The 18,126-nt window shown below is 35.6% G+C and overlaps 2 protein-coding genes across 2 annotated transcripts; both read right to left on the reverse strand.

Moving 5' to 3' along the window:
- Positions 1-1,085: 1,085 nt before the first annotated feature.
- On the reverse strand, positions 1,086-2,015 carry TAS2R8 (taste 2 receptor member 8). The gene has a single exon (XM_069491112.1). The coding sequence runs from the start codon at positions 2,013-2,015 to the stop codon at positions 1,086-1,088; it is 930 nt and encodes a 309-aa protein (XP_069347213.1).
- A 1,185-nt stretch (positions 2,016-3,200) lies between these two features.
- On the reverse strand, positions 3,201-17,445 carry TAS2R9 (taste 2 receptor member 9). Its single transcript, XM_069490521.1, is given in 8 exon segments — positions 3,201-3,263; positions 3,265-3,302; positions 3,305-3,731; positions 3,734-3,960; positions 3,963-4,075; positions 4,077-4,143; positions 16,764-16,833; positions 17,308-17,445. Coding segments are annotated over 8 exon segments (1,143 nt in total).
- Positions 17,446-18,126: the final 681 nt, after the last annotated feature.

An 18,126-nucleotide genomic window follows, 5' to 3' on the forward strand; every position in this document is an offset into this window, starting at 1 on the left:
CAACCTCAAACTCCTGGGCTCAAGCAATCCTCCTGCCTCAGCCTCCCGGGTAGCTGGGACTACAGGCATGCACCACCATGCTCGGCTAATTTTTTCTATATATTTTTAGTTGGTCAGATAATTTCTTTCTATTTTTAGTAGAGATGGGGTCTCGCTCTTGCTCAAGCTGGTCTCGAACTCCTGAGCTCAAACGATCCACTCGCCTCGGCCTCCCAAGTGCTAGGATTACAGGGAGCCACCGCGCCTGGCAATACATTGCTTCTTTTAGCAAGAGTATGTGGTTATTCTATAGTGAGTACTAATTTCCTCTCAATTAATTTCTTTTGTTGAGTGAAAACCCTCGCAGGGTCTTGTTAAAGAAAAGAACCTGAGTGAGCAGTCTGACATTAGTTATTCCCATTCTTTTATACAGATTGTGAAGAACATTTAGGAACATCCCTTAGAGGGAGATGCTTGAATGGGTTCCATTCCCACCCAGGTGCTGCCTGAAAAGCAAGTTATTTGAGAAGAAATGTCATTTAGGAAAATGAATAGAAAGTGTAAGAATAAGGACAACCAGAAAATATTACCTGGGAGACCACCCAAAGCAACATTCCGGAAACTGAACCAACAGACTGGCCAGGGAGATCTGAGTTTCTAGTTCATAAGCCAATGGGAGTGACTCAGCCGAGCCATGAGAGGGGCACAGTTAAGGGCCAGCAATAAAAATGTATAGCGGAGAAAAAAAGAAGCCAGTAAGTGTAGCCCAGGTGCACTTTACCATGGGCCAAAGTAAAATCCAAAAAGAATTTAACAAGGCAATACGTGCCTAACATTTACATTGAGAAGACACGAAGAGACACGTGAGCTCAGAAATTCTTGGAGGGAAGCGAGGATAAACATGAGCATGTCTGGGCTGTAAAGAGACATAAAGGATGTATTCATTACTTTGCCACTAGATCCCGATAACAGTTAAAGTTATGAATCCAAAACAAATGAAATAGCTGGGAAAAAATGAGAATGAGTCTATAAGGAGTTTTTATATTAGGTGATTTTTTATTAGGTAATAAGATTTGCTTTTTAAGTCCATTTGTAAAACTAAAATTTTATATCATGCAGGCTATTTTTCTACACATCAGCATTCTGACAAATGCCTGCCTCAGTTTGTTATTTATAATAATTAAAATCAGTGAGTGACCCAAGGGGTAGAGAATTAATACAATCTCACTAAACATCACAACTAACTTGTGTTCTGTCATAAGATAGCTAAAGGTCACCACAAGAGAAAACACATAGTACAAAAAAAGGAAGAAGAGAAACGAAGTCACAATTTTTATGGCTCTGACATGGGCCTCTCTGTTGGGGTCTCTACAGCCAGTAGCATGGAGTTTCATTTGCTTAGTATGTCTCCACAGGGACCTTACTAAAAGCAAAAATGAGATCAGTGACACAGCAAATGGAACAATTGTAAGCAGGTGAGAGAGAGTCACTGGGTCGAAGTATTGAATTCTTCTCACATGGAACATTTCAGTGATGTTTCTTTTATGTTGTGCAATTTTATAAAACCTATAATCATGACTCAATTCCAATCCTGTCATAAGGCTGACTGGCAAGGAGATGGCAAAGCACCCCAGCAGGATCCAATGAACCACCTTGTCAATCCTCCACTTCAGCCAGAGAAAAAGAGGGTGGGAGAAACTGGCTATCTTAAGAAAATAGAAGACATTGAGGCAAGTGGAAAACCATATACTTAAGTAGTTGAAGAATGTCCAGAAGGTATAAATGATTACCATTAGTTTATTAGTTGCATAAACATCTGAGTAAAGTACCATTATTATCCCATTTAGAACCATTACACCGATCAAACAAATTCTGGAAATAGCTAAATTAGTGAGGATGAAGTCAATCGAGGAGATCTTTTTCTTCTTAATCCAGTCAATCCAGTTAACTAATCCAATGTATCCATTCCCCAACATTCCTATTATGAATTCTCCAGTTATTATGATCACAAAGATGTTTTCTTCAGTACAGAACATGTTTGTAGAGAGAACAGTATGATCTCAAATATCACTGCAAATGAGCTAATTTACAGATAACTTGGAATGTGATAAATTCTTCAAATCATGCAATAATGTTTTCATCTTTCATTATTTTGACTTTGATATCATTCCAGAAGTATCCAACTCTCCTCTAAAATAGAATTGTTTCTACATTCATGAAGACTAAACCAACTGATTGCTTCAACCAAACAGGTTGCCTAGTTATTTATAGTCTGGAGAAATTATAATTATTACCCTTACTGAAATGATTGGCTTAAATTGCTCTAATGCAAATTCAAAGAGATTTCATTTCATAATTTGCAATAACCTTCTTGTTGTAGCTCTATATATTTGGGCCCATCAAACTGAGTTTTGAATAGGAAGTCACAAAAAGCAAATAAAAACATAAGTATTTGATAAAATCAAAATGTGTAAATGAAACTTCATTTTCATCACTATAAATTGTATATTACTCACAAATTGGGTCTCCTAGATGGAAATGAATTTTCATTTTGAAAGTGATTAGTACAATTAGATTGTAGAAAGTCAACATTTAATCTGAGGATAACAATCTTTTGTCTTCATTTAAACAGTTAGAGAAAGATATGATACAAATATAACTTTCATTTTTGAAATCATACTTTTCTAACATCATATATCATCCTATGCAGAATCTCACCAAAGACACTTTTTCTCCCCTTTTCATCCAGATGAACCTTTCCAGAAATGGAGGGGATAGGGCAGTAAAGATAAAAACTGGTTTTCAGTTCAAAGAAGAGAGTTTTTTTACATGATTGATTTTTTATAGGAAAAGGCTAATGATTTCTAAAATTTCTTTCCCATGGCCTGTTTGCCTGAAATTCTTCTACTCATTGAGTTCAAGGCATTTGCCAATATATGTCAGAAAGAAAAGAAGTAGAACCTCTTTGCATTTAGTCAATAACATGAAATGTTAGTGTGGGATTTACATTCATTTTTCCTGTGAAGACAAAGAAAACATATGTGGTTCAATGATGACATTAGAATCGAAACTAAACAAGACAGAAATGTGAAGAAACACAAAAGATATTAATGATTTCCAATAACATATAAGAAAAAAATGAATGCAAACACTTGGGAGAAGGGAGAAAGTCTTTTGTTGATTTCTTTCTCCTTGTATTCAAGGATACTCTCTAAGGGTCTCTATGGAATGAAGGGCTTCCTTCCTTTGCAGAAATTCTTCACAAATCTTAACACCTTCAGAAAAAGTTTCTCTCAGCTTGTTTCCCATGATCAGGATGAAGGATGACTTGATAGAAAAATGATAGTTACTATGCCACCAATTATCACCACTAGTTTTCCCTGAGGAATCAGAAAGCTAGAGGTTACTACAAGAAAGACTGCATAGTACTCAATGGGCAGGAGCAGAAAGATGATCACTGCCTTCATGGCCCTCATGTGGGCTTCTCTGCTGGGGTCTCTGGACCCTGTGGCATGAAGTTTCATCTGCTTAGAGTGTCTAAAAAGGAAAAAAAGTAACAAGAAAAATGAGATCAGGCAAAGAATAAAGGGAACGATACCTCCCAGGTTCAGGGTCATCTACTTGAAAGCATTTGGTATTTTACTCACTTTGAATTCCCAAGTAATGTTTTCTTCATGGCTGGCCTTGAAGAAGTGATGTCACGTATCATCATTCATTGAAATGCTAATAATTAAGGAGTTGAGAAAAGACCCCCCAGAAGGATCCCAAAGATGACTCTGGTGATCTTTAGCTTCAGCCGGAAGAGAAATGGGTGGAATACATTGGCTATCTTGAGCAAGTAGAAGATGCTGAGGCAAGAAGTAAACCAGGCACTTAAATTATTAGCAAGTGTCCAGACAACATCCAAAATGCTTGCTCGGTCACAATTGTGTGTATCTGGAGAGAGCAGCATAATGAAGCCATCAAATGATATTACACATAACAAATTCTGGAGATGGCCAAGCTGGTCAGGATGATGCCATTCAAGGAGATATCTCTTCTCTTGAGCCAGCCAATGCAGTTAACTAGTACAATGAATCCATTTCCCCAAATCGCTAGTCAATTCACCAGCAACCAAAATCATATGTACTGCCTGTATTGTACTTGGCACATCAGCAGAGAGTTCTGATTTTGAGTATCACTGATGATGAATTGGCTTTCAGCTGACCAGGGAAGAAAGGTATATCTGTGTGCCACCCTCCTTAGGCCATGCTGCAATTGTCTTTATCCTTCCTTTTTGTTAGCTGCAATCCAGGTCAAGAAGATAGCTTGTTCTGCTCTGGGCGAGAACTGGCTAAAGACTACACGGATTGAGGCCAGTAATTTCCTTTTTGTGTACTGATGATTGAAAGGCTCAAAGATGCAAATAAGAATGGATCTGATTTCTTGGATTTGCACAATCTTTCTCATTTTAAGCTCTGTATATTTTGGATTCATCAATCTGAGCTGTTGACCAGGAACTTCAAGAAGGAATGAATTACTTGGAAAATATGGCTGAAATTTAATTTGGAGATGGATCCTGGTCAGTATATTGATATATTGATAGTAGGTCTCTATCACAGATTCTAGGTTTAATGTGTTAGCTTGTGTAGCCAGCTTACTTGCTTGGTTGACTAAATCTTTAAATAAATTCTTGTTTACAGTTAATTGCTAGAACTGTAGAATGTAGAGGAAAGAATCTAAAGGTGTAGGATGATAAGAATATTAAGGTGAATTTATCATATGTGACCTTCACCCTTTCCCCATTATATGACCTGAGAGAACCCAAAAGACACTGCATTTACTAGGGCATCAAGAAATGCCTCATTAAGGGAATTACCAGTATCTTTGAAAAGCTTTGCAGTGTCTGTCTTCTCAGTAGAAGGTACGATGGTGGTAGATGCTTGAGAAGGGTGTCCCAATTTCAGTGGGATGATGGGCTCCTGCAGTGTCAGTGCTTAACCAGTGGGGACAAGATGGCCATAAATAATATATTGAACAACAAGAACTAAGTGGTGACTAGAACACTTGGAGCCTCAGATATCTTTGGTAGTTGCAAATAGGTTGTGGTCTTTAGAATGAAAGAGATGGGCTGCCTACTAAGATCCTGCTTATCTTTACAACAGTAGAAATTCTGCATCTGATGACCAGAAAACTGACTTGAGTTGCCATAAAGGAAAGACATAGATTTTACCTAGTTTCCAGTTCTAAGTCACTTTACAAATTCAGAGTCCATTGACTGAAAAGAGGTCAGATCCTCTTGAGGAAAGGCCCTGCAGCCCTGCCACAGGCTTTAATATAGTCTGTGGATCGTCTTCCAAGACATCCCCTGCTGCCACTTACCAGGATGACTCTAAAAAATACCCAGACTTTAATGGCTTAGTGGACATTAACTCTGAATTGACACTAATTCTTAAGGACCCCAACCACCACTATGGTTAACCAATAAAAATTTTGATCAGGTATTATATCACAACAGGACCTAGGTTTCACGGGCCCACTCCATGGTTATTTTTACATATCCTGAATGTATAATTGGAATGACATGCCTGAAAACAAGAAATATCCCCACATTGGTTTTTATGGCCATGAAATGAGAGCTAATGTGGTCAAAGGTCCAAGTGGAAGCCTCCGAATTTCCCACCCTCCCAGCATAATACACCAAAGCAATACCTGGTACGTGGGAGAATTGCCAACATTCACTCAATCATCAAAGGTTTGAAATGTGCAGGAATGGTGAAATTTATGACACCTCCATTAGTATTATGTTAATTAAATATTTGTAGATTTTAAATATAGCTAGTTTGTCAGGCATTGCTCTCAAAAATGAGTGATACAGGTGTGAAATCACTTTTCCAAGCTTATGGAGATGATAATATACTTTTTTCCTTTGGATTCATAGATCTTGTCAATTATTTGTATATAATTCCTAGTATTAACTTATTCTTGCATCCATGATATAAACTCTACTTGGTCTTCTTACTCTATTATTTTAGAAAAACTGCCACTATTTTTGCTTGCTAATATTCTATTTATAATTTTTTGTATTGATATTTATATCCTAAAGCTAAAATATGGAATTAGACTGTAGTTTTTTGTTGTTGTTATTGTTTAGTCTGATAGGTTCTGGTATCAACATAAAACTTCAAAAACTTTTTTAAAGCTTTTTCTTTTTTAATACTCTAGAACACCTTTAATAGTGTTGGAATTATCTGTTCTTTAAAGCTTTAGTAGAATTTGTTTTTCATCTGAGTCTGGGGCTTTTCTTTCTTTTCTTTTTTCTTTTTGGTTAAATTTTCTCTCATTCCTTTATGTTTATGGAAATCAGTATATTTATGTTTTCTATTTGTTCCTAGGTTTCAATGTTATATATTTTCCTATCTATTGCATAGAAGTTTAAAAGTTTATTTGCCAAGAATTAAGCTTATGCATTTGTTATTTGTTCCCTGTCACACTATTTTTTAATTGATTAGATTACTTATTGGTTTATAGTAATATAAATTTTTTAACCTCTCAAAAAGTGTGCCATCTAAATCATAAATTTCAGCATTTACTCTTTTCCTCTGATCATTCTTTCGGCTTTATTTAGTTTACTTTGTTTGCCTTTTCCTGACTTTTCTGAGTTGGATATTTTCTGATATATGTTATTAAGTATATGAGTTGTCTCCTAATCATTGTTTTAGGTGTATGTATGGAGAAAAGAATTAACATAGCAGGCCTGAGACTGATATTCTTAGAAAGTACTGCTTGAGAAATTATGAACTGCAAAATCTGAAAACTTAGATTTTGGGACAGTGGTCACCATTCCCTGGTAAGAGTGCCTCACGGTGCTTAAATTGTGTTTATAAACAATGCGGATTATGCTGAACACCTGCTTTCCTTCTGAGAGTCTGGAATTTTGGTACATGCTATGCAGAGGATTCTTATGTGACTAGCCTCCAATTAACATCCTTGGCACTGAGTTTCTAGTGAGCTGCACCAGTAGACATTGTCACAATGTATTGGAGGAGAGAGTTGACACGTCCCTTGTGACTCCACTGGGAAAAGACTCTTGGAAGCTGGCTCCTCGTTTCTTCTGAACTTCACCCTTTCCCTTTGCTGATTTTGCTTTGTATACTTTCATTATAATAAATCTTAGCTGTGAGTATGACTATATGACCAGCCCTGTGAGTCTTCCTAGCAAATCATCAAATATGGGATTGCCTTTGACAACCCCAACAAAGCATCCTATGGATTCTTACTATAGTAATCTTATTATCATTGTTCCCTAAATATTCTCTAATGTTTGTTAGTGTTTCCTTTGTGACTCAAAACTTTTTAAGAGATGTTATCGATTTCTAGTTGAAATGGAATATCTAATAATTTTTTACACTGTGGTCAGAGACAATTTATTTTTCTTTTACTTCTTCTGTATTGGAATTTATTGATTTTACTTTCTGTCTTAACATATAGTCAATTTTTGGCTTATATAAAAGAAATGCTTCACTTTTTGAGTACATAGTTTTATAAATATACATCAAATCTACTTTAATAACTATACTATTGTTGATTTTAAAAGTATCTTTAATTATTTTTTTCGCTTAAGCTCTGATAGACTGAGAAAGATGATTTTAAGTCTCCTACTATTTGCATGTGATGGATTATATGCTGTCAATTTGATAACACAATCAACTCCTCCTAATATCTCCTTTGAAAGAAAAATCCAGAAAGTATATCCTCCAGAATCCCCTTCCCAAGAGGATCAGGGTATAACTTGGTCATAAGGGGAACTCTTGTGAATTTTGGAAAATAGAAGAAAAGGAGAAACCTTCACTCTCCAGAAGCAGTTGCAGCCAGATGTGTGATTAGAAGGGAGATTCACAGCACTCTGAGAAGCAGATATTTTAGCACTGCAGACAGAGATGGTGGATGCGTTTCAGATCTTCTGGAGAAGAGTAACAGCTTGCCAGACATTTTCAGAGCCATCTACTTGAATTCAGGCTGAGATCTTCCAAATCAATTAGCTGATAATGATGCCTTATGGCAAGATATGAAATATATATTTTTTAATTTCAGAACATTACTGGGGTACAAACACATTGGTTACATATATTGCCTTTTCACTGCCTGAGTCAGAACTACAAGCATGCCCAACCCCCAGACATTGCACACCGTACTTGTTAGGTGTATAAAATGTTATTAAATAAAAATATATATTTTGGATTGATAATTATGGAGATGCTTAAAAATGTGCTCAGTTGATAGCATTAATTGAAATCTTGATAAGAAAAACTTAGGCAAATTATATATTTTCTAATTCTCTAAAAAGTAACAAAATACAAGTGAAATAGTCAAAATCTATCAGAAATATTTTAGAAAAAAATAAGATGTTATGAAAACACTGTAAATTTGTGTACTATGGCTGAAAAGAGAGAAGGTTTAACCCAAGGTGGGAAACTTTTCACGTTGGAAGGCTGCATTAATTTAGCTGTAATCAAATAAGGCCACATTCAAGAAACTTCAATTAGATATACTTAAAAATGTACATTCTTTTGTAAAAATCTAACTATTATGTACTTCAAATAATTTCAAAAAACGAAAACTATTTGTTAATGTTAAAATTACCTAACCTTGTAATGGCTTTGTTGTGTGTGATTTTTGTTGTGAAGTGTTTGACTGTTTGGTTGCAGCGTGGAGGTCCACAGTTTCAGTTATGGTTTACTAATGTTCTAATAGTGCCCTTCAATCTGGGAGGATTATTATGTTGAAACTTATTTTATTCTTTGGTATTTTAAATGCATCCATTTAAATAATAAAATAAAAATGTAAAAGACAGACAAAAATGTATTAATAAATATAAAAAGATTTGTCCTGCAAAATTTGGATTTAGTCAAAGGCTGCACTTAAGGACCTAGAAGGCCATATGGCCTTAAGGCTACAGGTTCCCCAGCCCTGGTAACCAAAGATTTCACATCAAGAATTTATTTGGCAAACACTGAGATTAAATAATACACATTTTTATTAATTTAGAAACTCTTATATACAGAAGTTAAATGTATATTCTAAGAATAGACCTAAAAAATAGAATGAAAACAATCAAAATGGCCTCGTTTACTTTCAGCTTTCTTCGAAATAATTGGATCAGAATATCATCCTTTGCTATTTCATATTGAAAGGCATTTATTGACCAAAGTTTTTTTAATAGTTTGTGAAATAAGAGCATGTGAAAAAATATTTTTGTGAGAATTAGTGTCCTTTGCATACTTGCTAAAGAATAGTCAGTGTCAAAAGGTGATTTTTGTTAAGTGATATTTCTGAGCACCTAAATGTCTTACTAGTGATAATTAGCTGATACCAAAATTTTAATCATAAGGAATTATTTATTCTAATAATGCAAAATGCATGTACTTGAGAACAAACTTCATAATTATATGGAAATACTTAATGTGAAATAATTTGTTGGATTTGAAATTCATTCATATTTTCATATTTTATCTTCAATGAAAGGGAAAGATATGACATTTTCTAAATGGCCACAATTTGAAATGTAATTTAAAGAGATTGAGTTATCCAAGTTATAGTCAATGAGAAGAATGGGCTTTACGCCATTCAGAGAAAGAAAACCTAAAAATGTTTATGATATGTTATCATTCTCTTGTGCAAATGACAAATATTAAGAATTTGAAAAGTTAATTATTTAAAACAGCTTAAAGATAGGTATTTGATGTTATTTTAAACATAATAACACTTTGAAGAACATCTCAATTTTCTGTCAAAAATTTGGCTGGGCACCATGGCTCACGCCTGTAATCCTAGCACTCTGGGAGGCCGAGGTGACAGGATAGCCGGAGGTCAGAAGTTCAAGACCAGCCTGAGCAAGAGTGAAACCCCCGTCTCTACTAAAAAATAGAAAGAAATTAGCTGGACAACTAAACATATATAGAAAAAATTAGCCGGGCATGGGTGGCACATGCCTGTAGTCCCAGCTACACGGGAGGCTGAGGCAGGAGGATGGCTTGAGCCCAGGAGTTCGAGGTTGCTGTGAGCTAGGCTGATGCCACAGCACTCTAGCCAGGGCAAAAGAGTGAGACTCTGCATCAAAAAAAAAAAAAAAAAATTGAAAAAAAAAATTACAGGTTTCGTAAAAATTCAGCACTTACTATCTTTCTTAATATTTTGTATTTTATTTGTATTATCATAATTGGACAATAAATAGAAAATGTATTAATTAAAAAAATCAAATCCTGTATCAATATTCATCAACCAAGTCAGTTTAACTAGAGTGACATATAAATGTTATAATTTCTGTGTGTGCCAATGTAGAAATAAGGATGGGAATCACTGTTATATAGGATATACTTTGAAAAGCCCTATACATTCAACATACTAAGGGAAATAAATGTAATCAAAGAAAAAAGTCTAAAAGTTTCCAGATAGAAAAAATAAGACACTTATAAAGATGCAAGTTTCAAACAGATATCATATTTCTTGGCTTTGTATGGAGAAGACGATAATTAAATGCATCAATATGATGAAGAAAAATAACTTGAACCATGTGAAAACAGAATATTATAAAAGCCCCTGTTCAGAGGGATAACATGACTCAGAAATACTATTGTTGTTTTAGGAAGAGAAAGTCTTAATTAAGAGTATAGAAGCAATAATTTAAACATAAAACACTTTGTTTATTATGATAGTGTATTGTAAATTGACTTCTCTGTGTATAAAATGGTGAAGTATATAGACTATATGGAATATATGGAGACAAATAATCAACTTGCTAAATAATAAAGTTAGGGTAAATTTGAAATATATTTAATTTGACTTTGTTCTTTACTTATCTCAGATTATAGTTCCAATCTACTATGTTTAAAAGGGACAGTCTGTATAATAGTTAAGAGCTTCTACTCTAGTGCCAGGCAGCTGGAGTTGAGTTTTGTTCCCACTTTTTACTGGTTGTGTGTGTGATTTATGTTGTGTTCAACTTTTTTTCATGTGTAAAATATTGATTATAATACTATCTACCTCATAGAAGTGTTGTGATTAAATGAACTCTTGTATTTAAAGGACTTAAATCAGTGCTTACCACACATAGTCAATCAAATTTAGGTACTATTGTTATTGAATTTCTGGCATTCAATTCAAGAAATCATGACTCTCTTATCAAATTGTTTTCCTATAGAGTCTTTCTTAATGTATCTTAATTACAATTCCCTATCTATAATCTTTGCACAAACTTCAAGGTTCCTGATTGCTATAGTTTGAATGTTTGGATCCCCTTCAAAGTTCATGTTGAAACTTAATTCCCAATGCCACAGTATTAAGAGGTAGGGTCTTTTAGGAGGTGATTCTGATGGCTCTGCCTTCAGGGATGGGATTAATTCCTTATAAAATGGCTCAGGGGAACGAACGAGGCCTTTTATCCTTTCATCCTTTCTGCCACGTGAGGATACAGTATTCAAAGACCCATCTTGGAAGCAAAGACCAGGCCCTCACTAGATACTGAACCTGTCAGTGCCTTAATCTTAGACTTTCCAGACTTCAGAACTATGAGAAAATAAAATTCTGTTATTTGTAAATGATCCCATCTCAGGTATTTTGTTATAGCAGAACAAATGGATGAAGACAATTATAGTTTATGAAATTATAAATTATGCAGCATAATACATAGTGATGGTTTAACTGTTTGTTTTTTATTATTCACTGAAGATGTAAGCAAACTTACAATGGACTTATTGGTTTTATTTCCCTTTAATGTAGTTTGTTTCTTTGTTCAATATCAATGCCCAGTGTATCTTTTGCTATAGACAGATAGGGGGCTGTTTTGTTTTCCTCTGCAAAGCTTAAATAAAATGATTCCAATAGTATTTCAACCCAAACACAACAAAATACTTCTATTTCATAGCTCTTCTTAATGTTCAGGTTAGATAAAAATGTCCTCAGGTATATGAGTTCAGAATATGAACTATATGTGGAACTTTTTCAAAGTTTTGGAGTATGCAATAGCTAAAACTAAAACGGAGTGAGGAGAAACCTATATGACATATGTGAAGTGAAGTTTATGAGGAATGTTTTAAAGTTTATATGTCTAAAGTTTAAAAAATCTAAGAAAAGAACATCTGTATACTCTGAAAATAAAACTTAAAACTCCAGGTGCAGGGTACAAGATCAACACACAAAAATCTGTTGTGTTTCTTTCTACACATCAGCAATCTGAATAGTAAATCTGAAAAGTAAGTTGAAAAAAATATATTTACAATCACATTCAAAAGAATAAAATAACTAGGAATAAATTTAACCAAGGAGGCAAAAGACTTTAAAAACTGGGAAACATTGCTGAAAGAAATTACCAATAAAGAAGACACAAGTAAGTAGAAAGACATCCCATGTCCATGGATAAGATGACTTAATATTGTTTCATTGTGAATACTACTCAAAGCAATCTACAGATTCAATGAAATTCCTATCAAAAATTCCTACAGATATTTTTTCAAAAAAAAAACTAATTTTCAAATTCATATGAAATTGTATGAATACTCAAAACAATTTTTGAAAAGGAGAACAAAGTTGGAGGACTCACACTTAATATTTTTAAAACTTACTACCTAGTTTCTCAACCTTTTGGCTAAGATCAAGGATAAAACTTGCAACAAAGCTACAGTAATTAAGACTGTGTTGTGCTGGCATAAGGATAGACATGTAGACCAATGGAATAGAATTGAGAGTCTTGAAATAAACCTATTTGCTTATGATTAATTGATTTTGACAAGCATCAAAAATTCATTAGGGCAAGAAGTGTCTTTTTAACAAATGGAGCTGGGAGAACTGGATATCCACATGCAAGAGAATGAAGTTGTAGACCTACCTCACACCATGTACAAAACTTAACTCAATATGGATCAATGACCTAAATATTTAATATAAGAACTAAAAGTACAATCACCTAGAAGAAAATCTAATGTTAATCTTCATGATCCTGGATTTGACAATGGATTCTTAGGTATGACATGAAAAGTATAAGCAACAAAGGAAATAATGGATAAATGGGATTTCATTCAGAATAAAAACTTTTGTGCTTCAAAAGCTATTACAAGAAAGTGAAAGGATAACCTACAAAATGGGAGAAAATATTTGCAGATCACATATCTGAGAAGGGCTTAATATGCAGAATGTGTAAAGAACTACAACTCAATGACAAAAAGACAATCCAATTTAAAAATGGGCAAAGCGCTTAGTAGGCATTTCTTCAAATATTTACAAAAGTCCATTATGCCCATGAAAAAATAGTGAGCATCATTAATCACGGGGGCAATGCAAATCAAAACTACAATGAAGCCAGATGTAGTGACTCATGCCTGTAATCCCAACATTTAGGGAGGCTTAGGTGTGAGCATAGCTTGAGGCCAGGAATTCGAGACCAGCCTGGGCAACATAGCAAGACTCTACAAAAAGTAAAAAAATTAGCTGGGTGTGGTGGCATGCACCTGTAACTCTCAGCTACTTGGGAGGTTGAACTCAGGAGTTCAAGGCTGCTATGATTGCACCACTGTACTCCAGCCTGGGTGATAGAGTGAGATCCCATCTTAAAAAAAAAAAGCCCACAATTTTGAAGTATCACTTCACATACAGAATGACTACAGTCAAAAACCCAGAAAATAACAAGAATGAGCAAGGATGTGGAGAAATGGCTAAAATGTCAAATTTGTTGTATATATAGCAAAAAATTTTAAAAATAAATATGTTAATGAAAAACCTTAAAATTCTAGATTATAAAACATGCAGCATGGCAAAGACTAGAAGTAGAGATGAACAACTTAAACTTATTTTATTTGGAATGAAGATAAAGATATAGATTTTTAAACTATCATATGAAAATTTGATATCAATAAAAGATAGGAAAGAAGAAAAAAACTGAAAGAAAGCATGAAAAATAGAAAAAAACAGAAGTGAGGAGGTAGAAAGAAAATTAATATAACTGCAATTACAATAAGTGTAAAACTGCTTAAGCAATAATTCTGAGATTATATTATAAAGTATCAAAAATCAGAGATTTGTTTTCTATAAGAGACACCTTAAAAAGGAAAAATACGGAAATATTGAAAATACAGAGATGGAAAACACATACTCTAGAAATGATAAATGCTCAAGGTGATGGATACCCTAAATATCCTCACTTATCACACATTCTCTGCATGTAATAAAATATCAATATGCCCCATATATGTACAAATATCATATATAAATTAAACAAATAAAATAAAATACAAAGCAAAGGAACAAAATTAAGGAATTTTACCAAGGCAAAATAAAATCTACAGCAAAAACTTCCATGAGTGACAACAGAGTTTTTAATATCAGTAAAAACAACCATTAAAAGTAATGACCATGAATAAAAATGAAAGTATTAACATTGCTTCAAGTTAAATGCAGACACAAAGAATTATGAGCAGAAACAAATACATCAATAATTATGAATATATTTACTAATTTAACTGTTTCATATAGACATATATTAAGCAAGTATATAGAGAAGTAGTACCATTAATATGGTTTATTTAATGTATATAAATTTATTTTAATACCATAAAACTCCTTTCAAGAAAACATAGGCAATTTACAAAAATAGATTTTATATAGGCCAAATAAATCTTTCCCTAGGCCAAAAATCATACAAATGTGTTGTCTGATCCAACTTCAATAAAATTAAATAGCACTAGAAAAAAATTATCTTTAAAAATCTCATACACCTAGAAAAATTATTTCGTTAAATGACCCTCGCATTAAAAGGAAATTATAAAGGATATTTTGAAATTATTTGAGTTGAATGGAAGTATAAGAACCATTTGCTAACATTTGTGGAATATATATAAGTTGATATATAGGCAGAAAACATATGTTTTTCTGTACTCCAGTCTTTCATTGTATGGACAGCTTTTTTTGAGTCTTTTTTATCTCTGGCCACATGAAATATAGTAAATACATTTACTAAAAAAAAAACCACATTGAAAAGAAACTAGCGAAAGAACAACCACCTTTTGCATTCAAGAATGGCAAACCAGATGTCTAGAGAAATCCTTCAGTCCAGAATACATAAATACACTGAAAAGCAAGCCTTCAGAAATATTTTAAGTGCATGGCTCAGCTGGCAAGAAAGGAAAAAAAAAGAAAAAATCTTCAGTTGCCCATAATGGTGGAAAAGTGGAAAATCTGGCAGAGAAAATAGTGCTGAACAATAGAGTTAGTCCTTGGAGCATTAACAATCTCCTTTAGACCAATGCTGAAGTGTTTTTAATTTTTTAATTTTTTTTAATTGACTGTTCTGTGGTGAGCAGGTATGTGCAAACCTTCTTCCAAAAGCTGAGGAAGCTAAAAGGCCAAAGAAAGAGACTGACAAATCCAGTTTTTCAGAGAGAAATATTTAACAGGGACTTAGGAACAGAAGCCATCCCTCAGTGTGGCTGCCAGGCAGTGGATCTCCACATCCACCCTATGGAAAATATGTTTTACATAGTGAGCTTTTAGGGAAAACAGGTACAGCTGGTCACATCTCGGACTTTCCTGTGAAACTCTCGAACACTACAGAGGTTAGATAAGCATCTTTATGGGGGACTATTTCTGCTATGGGCATTGTGTTAAGACCTCGCTGCAGAACACCTTGGTATGCGGGATCAGTCATCATGGCAGCTGTGCTTCAAGGTGGCGTCACTCTTGCCGTGCCACAGGCTCTTCTCCCACGCTCCACCCCTCCATTGTATGGACAGCCCTTTTTGAGTCTTTTTTGTGTGTGGCCACAAGAAATATTGTTAAATCAGCTGCAGGGTGTTGCAGCTTCTCCCATATGTCTTGCCACATATTCATGCCCCATACGAGTTCATGCATAACCATTCACTTTTCTTGTTCCCATTGAGCTAGTCACATAATTAGGCCTTCAAATACAGCCCAGTTCTCAGTGCAAAGAACTAGGAACCAGGGCTCAGGTGTGATTACTAACCAAGCAGCCCCCACCTCAGCCCACAGACTGATGTATACCTGTATCAGCAGTCTAAGTACAGGCATTTCCCCTGCTGGAGCCATCTATACATCAGGCATCATCTGGGATGGGTACTCCTCTTTCTGGGTCAGGCTCTGTAGTAAAAAGGGGAAGAAAGGTGTTCCTTGGTTGCTCATAGGTAACAGGACCTAATACAGCATGCAATTTTGGGCTTAAGGGACTTATTGCCAGAACTCTTTGTTGTAAATTGGCATGCCATTTATTCAAAGTAGGTGTTTGAGCTACAGTGGAGGTGGGGTGTTTGAACAGTCCTTCTGTCCATCCCTCGATTGGCAGACCCATTCTCACAGTCACCGTACGGTCTTTGTTAACAGTTCCACCTGCTGTAAAGCATAATATACTGCTAGCACTTGATCAATGCGAGAGTATCTGGTTTTGGCTCCTTTCCATAACTACCACCAAAATCCTAAAGGAACTGATTTACTATACTCTGGTTGTCATAAGATCCAACTCATACCCTCAGTATGTAGTCACAGTGATACCCTTTAAAGGGTGGCTGAGGCTTCTGCCTGCTGCATTAACACTTTAGCCTGTTCAAAAGCTTCTTGCTGCCAGTCCCTATGTGTCCTTTTTCTAATAGGTCTATAGGGTGGTCTCAAACGTGGGGCTAAAGGAGGGATAAATGCTTTCCAATAACTCAAAAGACCAATAAACGTTTGGATTTCTTTTACTGTTTTCGGAGTTGGAAATTGTTGGACTTTGTTGATTACTGTACCTGGTATCAAAGGAGACTTACCTGGCCCTAAAAACTCCTCTACAGGCCCTGGGTCCTGACTCTTCTGAGAGTTGATTGCCCCGCCCCATTCCTACAGATGAGCACACAGTGCTCTAAGACTCTCCCGTAACACATTAAAATCTTCCGAGGTTAACATAACATCATCCATATAATGCAATCAGGGAAGAGAAGATGAGAACGAGAACAAAGACACTTCTCTAGCCACTGTTCCATGAAGAACCCTAGGACTGCGAAGACATCCCTGGGGCAACACTGGAAAGGTCCACCGGCAATCTTGCCAGGTCAAAGCAAAGTGGTCTTGTGATTGCTTGGAGAGAGGAATGCTAAAAAAGGCATCTGCCAAATCTAAGACAGCATGATGTATCCCCGGCGCAGACACTATGTGTTTGACTACCTGAGTAATATTAGGAACTGCAGCATGTTTGCCTGGGGTTACCTTGTTCAAGCCCCAGTAATCCACAGTCATCTGCTAGGTACTGTCTGGTCTGTGCAGGCCAGAGGGAACAGAGACTTTTTCCTAGATGGATAATATGTGCACCTTTACCAGTTCCTCAACAGTTGCATTTATCTCAGCGTGCTCTTCCACCAGCCAATTTGTATTATTTAACTTTGACAGCCCACCTAGGGCCAGGGAGTTGTAGGGCTTCCCATTTGGCTCTTCCCTGAGAATAGCCTTCACCATGTGCACCTTCGATCTGAATTCTCCCTCTGAGGTTTGCAAAGTCTTTCTTAATGGAATCCTATGCCTAAAATGTTTTCTGGAACAAGGGGAAATAAACACCATATTTGGGTGGGTGGAGCTTTTCCAGTACCTAGACATATTAAAGTCCTTTTTATCTGGATCATTTGTTCCCCATAACTATCAATGGCAACCTATTGACAAAGGTATCTATCTATATTTCCCTGGATTAGAGTACACTGCACCCCAGTATCTACTAAGGCAATAGTCTTTATTTTGGGAGGACTAGTAAATGGTGAACTCACTATGGAGCCCCCGGCTGCCCCTTGTTGTCAAACATGGGGTCAACCTTGGCCTCACTCCTAATCTCAGAGCTGGGCTGGGACCCAACTCTAATTAGCCAGGGCATAAGAACGATCGAGGGGATGAGTCATCCTCCTCTTCTGCCAGAAGAGTAGAAGAGAAGGGGCAAAACTGCTGTTCAGGCCAAAGTTCCCTCCAAAAGGCTGTTAATACAGCATTGGGTTGTTTGTCTATATTTTTCTCAGGGTGCTCCTGCTCGCAATAAATCATGCCACATTTGCTTACACATGACTCTTATTGGTCCCTTTCCCCTTTTCCCCCTTCTTTCTGTGGGGTTTTCTTTTTCCCCTTTGTTGGCTTTTGTCAGGTTACCAAGTGTAC

Source organism: Eulemur rufifrons, chromosome 16 (genome assembly GCF_041146395.1).
Source record: "Eulemur rufifrons isolate Redbay chromosome 16, OSU_ERuf_1, whole genome shotgun sequence".
Classification (NCBI taxonomy): Eukaryota; Metazoa; Chordata; class Mammalia; order Primates; family Lemuridae; genus Eulemur; species Eulemur rufifrons.